At 35.7% G+C, this 11,426-nt stretch overlaps 1 protein-coding gene across 2 annotated transcripts; it reads left to right on the top strand.

Moving 5' to 3' along the window:
* Window positions 1–441: 441 nt before the first annotated feature.
* On the top strand, window positions 442–2,380 carry LOC149831533 (uncharacterized). Of its 2 annotated transcripts, XM_090012114.1 has the most exons (4): window positions 442–692; window positions 1,391–1,711; window positions 1,748–2,083; window positions 2,165–2,380. In XM_090012114.1, exons 1-3 carry the CDS (start codon window positions 522–524, stop codon window positions 1,997–1,999), a joined length of 744 nt encoding a protein of 247 aa, XP_089868240.1. In that variant the 5' UTR covers window positions 442–521; the 3' UTR covers window positions 2,000–2,083; window positions 2,165–2,380. The 2 variants fall into 2 exon arrangements, with proteins under 2 accessions (XP_089868240.1, XP_089868239.1); XM_090012113.1 differs by having other exon boundaries at window positions 1,391–2,083.
* The last annotated feature ends 9,046 nt before the right edge of the window (window positions 2,381–11,426 follow it).

Below are 11,426 nucleotides of genomic sequence, written 5' to 3'. Positions count from 1 at the left end.
CTGAATTCTGGGATCAAAAGACTCGAAACCTCTACAGGTATCCGAAAGATGTTCTTCCATACCAATGTAGCTTTCGCACCACATATCTCTCCAACCCTTGAACCAAACCAAGCGATCAAGCACTCATTGGAAAGCCAAGGTCCTAAGTTAAACACCAGTGAAAATTTCAAGCAAATTGAGCAAGGGAAGCCCAAGTTATAGCCAACTAAAGAGGGTTGAGAAACACACCTAAACCAGCCCCCCACGCCCCGTCCCATTAAGACCTCCCAAGGTTGGACCACTGAGGACCGTCGATAGCGCCAAATCGGAAGGCCCATATTCAAAATTTCAATGGGAGAAAATCCGAGTGAAGCGGCTCTCGACCAATCAGAATACTCCTTTTGTCTACCGTTCCCATTCCCGTATGGTATATAAGCACCACGCGTCTTCGTCCATCAACACCACTTAATATCTCCTTTTGTTCTCTGAGATTGTGCGTCTGTTCACCGATTTTTTTTCTTTCCTGCCAATTTTCTTCCAAAATGGCTCCTGCTGCTGAAGACACCAACGTAGCGTCTGCGCCCACTGACTCTGCTCCTCCTCCAGCAGAGGAGAAGCCCAAACCTACGAGGGCGAAGAAGCCCGCTGCTCCCAAGGAGTCCAAACCCAAGAAGGGCCCTAAGTCTCCTCCTTCTCACCCTCCATATTATGAGGTATTGCATACCCATTTTCGAATTTGGTATATTTTTGTAGCTTATGTTTGTTCAGTAGTTTTATCTTTGATTTTTCATCCATTTCTTCCTGTTTTCGTTTAGTTCTCAGATGCCCATGTTCTGGTTTAGTTGATTTCTTTTGTTCTCTGCTAGTTTTTGGAGATACCAGTCTTCTGTTTCAGTTGATTTCATTGTTTTCTGCTTGCTTTTAGAGATCATGTTCTGTTTGACCCATTTCTTCTGTTCATTCTGTTTTCTGTTGCCGTTTAATCGATTTTTATTGTGTTTTTGCTAGTTTTAGTTATTCATCTTCTGTTTTGGTAGATTTCCTTGCTTTCGGTTAGTTTCTAAGAGACACCCATCTTTTGTTTCGTTAAATTTCTTTGTTTTATGTTAGTTTTAGAGATACCATGTTCTGTTTCGTTCCATTTCTCCGTCTACCTTCGTGCGCTGTGCAGTTTCTAGAGATTTCATACTGCTTCTTTCTGTAAGATTTGGGAGATAACCATCATGATGTTTGATCTATTTCAATGGTTATAATTTATTGAGATGCCCATTTTCCATTCTGGTTGATTTCTTCAATCATTGCTTATTTTGGGGATACTACATCTATTCGTTTCCTATCAATTGCTATGGTTGGGAGTTCCTTCTGTTTTGATCTGTTGCTGATTATTGTTGTCTTTGTGGGGATTCTTCAGATGATCATTGAAGCAATCGAAGCAAGAAAGGATCGCAAGGGAACGAGCCAGTATGCAATTTCGAAGTTCCTTGAGGACAAGCGAAAGGACCAATTGCCTTCCAATTTCCGCAAGGTGTTGCTGGTTCAGCTGAAGAAGTTGGTCGCGCAGGGCAAACTCTCGAAGGTTAAGGCTTCTTACAAGATTCCTGCCAAGGATAAGCCCTCTACGAAGCCCGCTGCTCCTACGAAGCCCGCTGCTGCTACGAAGCCAAAGGCGTCCAAATCTCCGGCGAAGCCTAAACCTACTGCAGCAAAGCCGAAGCCCAAGCCCAAGCCGAAGGTGAAGGCTGCTAGTGCATCCAAGCCGAAGCCGAAGGCTGCTGTTGCAACAAAGCCCAAGCCAAAGAGCGCCACTGTGAAGAAATTAGTGGTGGCGAGGAAGTCGGCCAGTTCAAAGCCCTCTGCTAAGGTGGCAAAGACATCTGCCAAGCCCTCGCTGAAGAAGCCGGTGAAGAAGCCGGCCGCTTCAAAGGCGGTGAATGTGAAGAAGCCAAAGAGCGTGAAGACGGCAACAAAGCCAAAGACGATGACGACGAGGAAGGCTACTGCAGGAAAGAGGTCGAAGTGAGGAGTGCGACTGATGATGGTGGGTGGTGGCGGTGGTTGTTAGGCATAGGATTGGTGGTTGTATATTTCATCTGACGTAGTCATGGTAATTTTATCTTCGTTTTTTTTGTTTTTTTATTTTTGTACAAGAATGAAGCTCTTCTAAGAGTCTTCTGTTTTTTCTTAGGATTGGGAATTCTTAGATGGTTTTCACATAACAGGGATGGTCGTTCCCATGGTTGTACTTCAAGGAAGAAATTGTAGACATAAATAGGATTTTTATGCTTGTTTTCTCTCTCATGATGCGTGTTTCAGTTCCATCAGTTTGATGGATGGTTTCTGGTCTTCTCGTAGCCTTGTCAAAGATTATGACTGAAATGTAACTGGCAGATTCCTTTTTTCATTTCTACATCTTTTACTTTTTATTTTTATTTGTATGTATTTGTTTAATTTCAAGTGGGTTGATAAACTTAATTTTCACATAATGGGAAGTTCTCGGGAATGAGAAACTTAATTTTCATATGATTTCAACTTCCCATTATGTGAAAATTAAGTTTGTCAACCCACAAATGTGGTCTTTCCCTGACATTAATTAGTCCATCGCTCAGCATGCTTGAAAAATAGCATTGGCATTTTAGGGGAGAAATTTCTTGAGATAATCAGTTTCCATAGTACAATGTTATAATGCAATACTTCTGGTTAAGAATGTAGTTCGTGTGGATTCATGCCAAATATCTTATGGAATCTGAATCCATTTATTCGGCTTCAGTTGGTATCTATGACTAAATGAATTCAACCCAAATTTGATAGATTTAAACTATTAATAATTGATCCTCATCTTATGTCGACTATTTTTCATATTTCTTGTAGATAAAATCTCTGTCTGGATGACACACTATGTGAGTGACAGGTTGCATAAGATTAGCTGGAACTTTTTCTCTGAATGTAGTAGGCTTTTGGCCGAACCATGCAAATGTATTGTTATTTTCTACAATCCTAATTTCTATTTTATTTTTATCCATTTCTGTCTTTTATTATTTTTACATGGTATCAGAGCGAGACTTAATCTTATCTTGACCAATTTTAAAGGTTGCAGTTTTCTTTTCATTGGTAAGCTTATACTACAATTATCATGTGTATTTTTTGACTTTAGTTCGAATTGTGACTTTTGCTCCCGTGGGTACCTTAATCTTGATCGAAAATCATGAATCATGCTTTACCTGATTTGTATTTGTATTAACGGAGAAATGTTTGTGCTAATAAAGCTTCAGTTTTAGGCTCTGGTTAAGGGATTGTTTTGACTTATTTTTGATAAGGTATAAACTGTTGGTATAAACGCCTAAGCAAAATCACTTTGAATATTTTATAAAAAGGGTTTTGTCAAAAATGTTTTATATAAATTTCAGGAAAATCTTTAATGTTTACCGATTTTGGATTGAAACTCTATCAGAACAGAGTTTCATAAAATTTTTTAATTATTTTTTAATTCAATTTGTTGGGTTATATTCTTGATAGGTACATGCAACATAGTAAAAATATGGTAATTTTATATGCGATCTATTATTTCTAGTAGATTTTATAAAAACATGACATTAGGGTTCCAAATTTCCTTTGTGCTTGTGATTAATTAGTAACATGTTTGAATCATGTGGTTTTATTATTTTTATGTTATATTATGCATATTATCACTGTTAAGAAATCCTATTAAATCATAAATAAATGGCTAAACATTTAGAAAGATCTAAATTAGAATTTATGCAAGTTATAATTGAAAGGTATTGTCAAAGCTTGATTGTTATGCAAATCAAGTGAGATTATTTTTACGTATATGATTATGTTCAACATGTTTAGCTTGTTAAATATCTAAATGCATGCTTGAATTAATAAAGATTTAATGGTTTGCATATGAGAGAATCAAACCCTTAAATTTCTCAAAATTTGATTTAGGGTTTTTGGCACTTTTTTGGAATTTGATTCTTTTAAATGCATATATTGTTGAGATATAATTTTTCCAAGTTAATATATAACATGAACTGAATTAAGTTATGTGTATTTACATTGATTAAACATGGCTACAATTGAAAATAATTAAAAATATATAAGCCTTTCTGATTTGAGCTTATAGGGGTCTGGACTGAGAAAATTGACTTGGTTATGGGTTAGTTGCAGTAGAATTGTTGATTTGATATATTATCATGGATATTTTAATCAGGTTTGATATGATTTGAATTACTATAAAATAAAAACATTAATCAGAGTCATGTCGATTTGCTCAGTAACGGTTTATGGGAGCTCTTATCGGGAAAATCGAGTTTATGATTTTAATTATGTTTTGATGTTTTATTTAAACTTTTTATAAATTCAGTTTTGAATTATATCAAATTTGATATAAATATTTATAATAGAGATAGATGTGAGTTTGATCACATGTGGTAAGTTATGGTTTTGGTGTAAGGATGCCTTATTTCTGAGAAATATGCTCATACACAAATTGTATTCGATATTCCTGATTAAATCTACATGTGACAACTTAAATGTGTTTATTTTTATGATAAATTGAGCATGAGCATGACTGTATTTGCAAATTATGTGAAAAGTGAATATGGACATGTTGATTGCATTGTGATTTGACAAAACATGTTTTAGTGGTGCAGTTTCAAGCTACTCTAGCAACGAGGCCTAAATAATTTGACAGTGATTTAGAAATGTGATTCATAGATTGATTTATAATTATGATAATGATGCATGCTGATTCTTATTTATTGAAATTATGTGATACTACATGAATAAATTGTTAAATAAAATATTTACATGTTATGCTTGAGATATAGTATTTATGAAATACATGCAAGATGAAAGAAATTTCACAGGCTTGCATGGGCACTTAGGTGCTCAATAAAATAATAATTTATGGTTCCAAAGAGAGAACAGTAAGGGCAATGCACTAGCCTAAATAGTAGATGCATTTACCTATGACCTAATTAATAAGATAACACTGAGCAGGATTTTTGGGTATGCCTTTACCGAGGTATGCTGAACTAGAATGATTTGTAGTCTACCTTAGAGATGGTAGGAGGTATGAATCTCTTTGAGCCTTTTCTTTCTTATTATGCTACGCGGGGCAATGCCTCGACGATCCTCCAACCTAAAGAATTTAGGGAAACCATGACTATCTCTTATATCCTAGGTGGGCACGTCTATGAGACTTCTGTAAAAGTGAGTGATCATGATTATCGTGTGGCACAAAGCCATGCTCTCTAGTAGATTCTCTCTGACCATGCCACTACTTCTCACAGCCAGACTCCGCTCATGGAAGAATGACTCAGTCAGCTACTCGACAAACTAAAATATATAGCATAATAAACACCCGAGTAGTCTAGTCTGTTTCATAGTGTTCCTACGTATAACCAATAGGCTTTTGGTAATCAAGTGAAACTTAAAATACTTGCTTATTTTATTTTTTTATACTTTTTATTTATGCTCATATGATTATATGGATTCATGCATATTACTGAATGTCTTGATTTTAATTAGAATGCAATTATGTATGCTTAAAATTGTTATACCATGCTTTTGTACATTCTTAGAATCATGGATGCATGGACTTTATTGTTTAGTTATTTATCTGCTTATTAAATGTTGAATGCTGTTCTTTTGTGATTGATGCATATTATGCAAGCTTTATGTATTGTATTTTGCATTAGCTGTGTGAATCTTACTGAGACTCTTCAAAGTCTCATGCTTTCAAAATAAATTATTTTTTAGGTAATATGTGATATGTGGAGCGAATATAGGATGCTGGAGGAGGTTGTAAGTGACTAATATTTTTGAGATCCCAGGGGCTACTTGTCTGATTTTAATTTAACACTCTTTTGATTATTTAATTGTCTATTTTTGAATAATTGCTTGAATAGTTTATATTAAATGAGGCTATTTTATATTTTAATTAATTTCTCTTATGAGTGATTGAATGACAATATTTTTAAATGTAATGTGTCTAGAAAGTTTAACAAAAAATTCATCATATTAAATTGATTTTAAATCAATCTTTTTTTGAGTATTTACTCACATAAATAATGGTATAAGGATTTTGTCACTTGAACGCTTTATTCTCGAACTATGTTCTAAGGAGCTATTAAATGCTAGTGAATGCGCAGACTAACTTCTTAGAGTTTATTTTGGTTAAGGCAATACCAATGATGAAATACTTAAATTAAATAATTTTTTCTATGTAATGGTTCAATCATATTTGTTAATGGTAGTTCCGTATTAGATCTGGTACTAGGAGGCTAAGACATACTCTCACTTACGCTCAAGCGGGTCATCTAGTACTTTGTACGGTTGGAACATATCTATTAGTGAGACTATTGCATTATTACATATTGGAAAAGAAAAAGAAAATAAAAAATTTATCAACTTTGAAAAAAAAAATTCTTGGTATTTTTGGGTTGAAATCTGTTAGGTTGTTACAGTTGGTATCAGAGCCTAAGGATCGAAAGTCATTGGTTCATAGCCTTCTAGCAATCTAGCATTTCACTGTAAGTATGTTTCATTAAAACTGTGTGGTTGCATGAAAAAATATTTAAATATGTGGTTATTATGAGAATAATATAAAATAAAAAATATTTAAATTTAATGTCATGCACTATAGCTAAGTATGATTAATTAATTATAGATGGCTCATCGTGAGAATACTTCTAGTGAAAATATTTCCAATGAGACCAACTCCAGTGATGAGTGGCGGACGTAGAGGGGTTTTGTCATGAAAACTCTTCAGAATACTTGTCAGGCTATTCAGACACCGGTACAAAACCAGAACTGCCAAGTTCCTCCTGTGCAGGTAATACATCAGAATCCGAACCCAGGGCTAGTGATATATGAGAAGTTCCTTAAGTTGGAACTACTTATCTTTACGAGGAAAGCTATTCTCGAAGTGATAGAGATTTGGCTCGAGGAGATTGAGTGAGTTTTTCGAGTTATGCCTGTCCCCGATGATAGATAGACATATTTTTGTACCTATCACTTGAACGACGATGCCAGAAAGTGGTGGGATACTACTCACACTATGAGATTTGCAAGAGTGACTGACATTCTATGGCAAGCTTTTTGAGAAGCATTCTCGGAGACCTACTTCCCTGAGCATGCTAGGATTAGGAAGCAACAAAAATTTTTGGAACTCGAGCATGAGAGTACGAGTTTGGTAGACTACACTACCAAATTCAGGAGTCTGGAGAGGTACTACCCCACACTATTTATGGATGATGATGCTAGGGCAACTAAGTTCGTCAAGGGTTTGAAAGATGGTCTTAGGTATCGGGTCATGACCAACATGTTGTGACCTTCGTTGATGTGATCAAGGCTGCCACAACCTTGTCAGCAGGGTGGGAGAAAGGAAAGAAGAAATCGTTCATGCAACCACCCACGAAGATTCAAGATCATTGCAGATAGTATCCTACAGGTGAAAAGAAGTTTGTTCTTCCTGCCAAGAGGCAGAAGCAACAGGCAGAGAGAGGTCAACAATAACTGCCATAGCAGAGATTCAGGCAAAGGTGTCAAAATTACAACATGGTGCACAGTGGATCGACATGCCCTAGTGAGACCACCGTCTGATACTACTATGGCAAGAGAGGTCACTTTGCTCGAGACTGCTACAGGAACCAAGGTGGTGAGGAGCGACAACAACATGGGAGGGCTTAGCCCCAGAACTAGGTAGCAAGATGTATATACACCGCTACAACCAATCAGTTACAGTCAAATGACTTGGTCCAAGGTACGATTCTTGTGGCTGGACAAGCCACTTTAGTCCTTTTCGATAGTGGGTCAACTTATTCATTTGTTTCGGTAGTTTGTGCTAATCAGTTGGGCTTGCCAATAAAACCACTTATCTTTGCTCTTGATGTTTGTACCCTAGTTAGAAATACTTTTGTGTGTGTTTCTCATATTCGAGATGTAAGTATAGAGTTGCAGGGGCCAGTCTTACCTGCCAACCTAGTCCTACTCGATATAAAAGATTATGATGTCATATTGGGAATGGACTGGTTGTTCGAGCATTATGCCAGTATTTTGTATCGAGAATGGAAGGTTGTGATTTTGAGACCCGATGTCTGAGAGATTGAGTTCAGGATATCCAGACCTACTTTGTGTGGTTGTATCATCTTTGTAGTGAAGGCTCAAATATGTTTGGATAGAAGACACACCACATTTTTTGTTGGGACAGAGCCTGATATTCCATTGATAAAAGACCTCAAGATAGTCAAGGAGTTTTCAGATGTTTTTCTTAAAGATCTGCCAGGACTTTCACCAATTAGAGAGGTAGAGTTCAATATCGACTTGTTGCTCGAGACAACATCGGTTTTCAAAGCACCATATCGTATGACATCAGGTAAGTTAGAAGAACTCAAGAAGCAGTTGCAGGAGTTGGTGGATCGCAGATTTGTTAGCCTCAGTGTTTTGCCTTGGGGAGCACCAATTTAATTTGTTAAGAAGAAAGATGGTTCGATGAGGTTGTGCATAGACTACCTTTTGCTCAACCAAGCTACCATTAAGAATAAGCACCTGTCGCCCAGAATCGAGGATTTTTTCGACCAATTGCGCAAAGCAAAAATATTTTTGAAGATCGATCTTCGTTCCTGTTATCATCAGCTATGAGTGAAGGATGATGATATCCAGAAGACAACTTTTCAAATGATATATGGATACTACGAGTTTGTGGTGATGTCATTCAGGCTTACGAATGCCTCGATCACGTTCATGGATTTGATGAATCTAGTGTTTCGTCCCAACCTTGATTCTTTCATTATTATTTTTATAGACGATATTTTGGTATACTCTGAGAGTAAGGAACAACACCGGGATCACTTGAGGATTGTACTCAGTACACTCAAAGAACAACAACTGTATATCAAGTTCTTTAAGTGTGAGTTTTGGCTCAAGAAGGTTATGTTTTTGGGTCATGTGATCTCAAAGGATGAAGTTGTCGTAAACCTTGTTAAGGTAATTGAATCTTTCTAACCGTTATTTCGACATAACAAATTTGTAAAATTTTATTTTTCATAGATAAATTTTGGATGATCTTGAAGGTGAATGCAGTCTTACATTGGGAGCAACCAAAGAACATCTGTAACATCCAGAGTTTTCTTAGATTAGCGGGCTATTACAAATGTTTTATCTAAGACTTCTCACGAAAAGCTATGTAGATGACCAAGCTTCTGAGGAAGGAAAACAAGTTTTAGTGGGACGCCATGTATGAGGAGAGCTTTAAGACTCTAAATAGAAAGCTCACATCAAGCCCAGTTTTGGTTCTGTTGTCTGGCAGCGAAGGTTTTGTGGTTTACATCGATGCCTCAGGCACTAGCTTATGATGTATTCTTATGCAGCATGATAAGGTTATTGTGTACGTGTCTCATTAGCTTAAGATTTATGAAAGAAATTACCCCATCCATGATCTAGAGTTGGTGGCAGTTGTCTTCACATTGAAGATATGGCACCACTATTTGTACCCAGAGAAATTTGAAGTATTCTCATATCATAAGAATATGAAATACTTGTTCTCATAAAAGGAACTCAACATGAGACAACAAAGGTGGTTGGAGTTCATCAAGGACTATGATTTTTCTATCTCTTACCATCTAGGGAAGGCCAATGTGGTAGCTGATGCACTCAGTAGAAAGACAAGAAGCATTTTGACCAGCTTATTGGGAGCAGGGTGAAAATTGTTGAAAGATTTTGTGGCTTGGTAGCCCTTTGCAGTTGATACAGGAGTGATTCAATTGTCCAGTGTGACCATTTACTCTGATCTCATCACACAGATCATCGAAGCTCATAAGGAAGACCCCCAGTGTGAGAGATTGCAGGCTCTTGTTCAGTTGAAGCATTCATCCTTTAAGCAGAAAGAAGATGGGAGTATATGGATGAAAGAGCATATTTGGGTTCCCAACGATCCCAAATTGAAGGAAGAGTTGTTGGAGGAGGCTCATAGAGCCAAGTACACTATATATCCGGGTAGCACTAAGATGTTTTAGGACTTGCAGAGGAGGTATTGGTGGAATAGAATGAAGCAGGAGATCGCCAAGTAGGTAGTTTTAGTAGATTCCAAATAACTTTATAGTATATTTTATGGATTTATATGACATTATCATTGTTTCTTTTTACAAGGTTTATCTCAAGATGTTTGAGTTGCCAACAAGTCATAGAGGGTATTCCAGAACAAAAAATAGGTAATTTCTTTGCATATGCCTGTTAACTTTTTTCATGTGTTTCGTACATGTACAAGTTCTTAATGCTTGTTATTGCTTGGTATACGATTGTTACAGGTTTGATTGTGGTATATTTGTCCTCACGTATATGAAGTACTTGGCCATAAACTGAGAATTGAACTTCATGCAAGTATCTGTTTATATCTCATGTTCTCTTCACTTCTTTGGGATGTAATCTACAATTAGTTGTTTGCTAATAACCTTTTTTTCAGAAAACTATGACAAAGTCTCGCTAGCGTATGATAAAATTCTATGAACACCAAAAGAAAAAGACTTTGGAGGGTGCCAAAGAGAAGGATGAACTATAGCAGAACGACAATGGTACGAAGGACCCATCAAACAGTGAGGTGCCAACTGATAAGGTTGCGATAGCTGAATTGTGGATACTTGCAATGAATTTATTTTGAAATGTCGATATAAAACTATAATTTGTATAAATATAATGTTAAAACACAACCTGTAAATTATGAGTTTTTGTATGAGATTAATTAAAAGTTTGATATTTTTGTAAATTCATATTTGATTTTGCATGAATTTGAATTGTGAATATAAATTCATAGTAGAATTGCAAGTTTAAATTTATATATATTCATAGTTTGATATGATATATAAATTCATAGTTGATTTTGTATGAATTTGAATAATGAATGTAAATTCACAATTGATTTTGTAAATGATTATGTAATTTTCAATTGAACAAGTTTTGATTCTGTAAATGATATGTTCTATATGAATTGAATAAGTTTGAGTTTGAAAAAATGAAGTCTGCAACAAATATATGCGAAAAAAGGAAGTTGGCAATAAATATATGCAAACAAAAAGTCCATAACAAATATATGCAAAAAAAAGTTCTTACAATAAATATATGCAAAAAAATGAAGCCCACAACAAATATATGAGAAAAAAAGAAGCGTGCAACAAATATATGCAAAAAAGGAAAGTGCACAACAAATATATGCGAAAAAGAGTCTAAAACAAATATATGTGATAAAAGGAAGTCCGTATATATTTATTGTGGACTTCTTTTTTTCACATATATTTGTTACAGACTTCCTCTTTTAGCATATATTTGTTGCGAATTTCTAGCTTTTGTTGCAGACTTCATTTTTTCGCATATATTTGTTTTCAGACTTTCTGTTTTCACATATATTTATTGCAAACTTCTTTTTTTCGTAAATATTTGTTGTGTACTTT

The sequence above is a fragment of the Nuphar pumila genome, chromosome 7, assembly GCF_984573655.1.
Source record: "Nuphar pumila chromosome 7, dmNupPumi1.hap1.1, whole genome shotgun sequence".
In the NCBI taxonomy this organism is placed as follows: domain Eukaryota; kingdom Viridiplantae; phylum Streptophyta; class Magnoliopsida; order Nymphaeales; family Nymphaeaceae; genus Nuphar; species Nuphar pumila.
This window is presented reverse-complemented; position numbering and strand designations above follow the sequence as displayed.

Coding starts and splice junctions, on each gene's coding strand:
- LOC149831533 (XM_090012113.1), top strand. CDS start 522: ATGGCTCCTGCTGCTGAAGACACCAACGTAGCGTCTGCGCCCACTGAC. Junction 693..1,390: donor CTCACCCTCCATATTATGAG/GTATTGCATACC, acceptor GGGATTCTTCAG/ATGATCATTGAAGCAATCGA.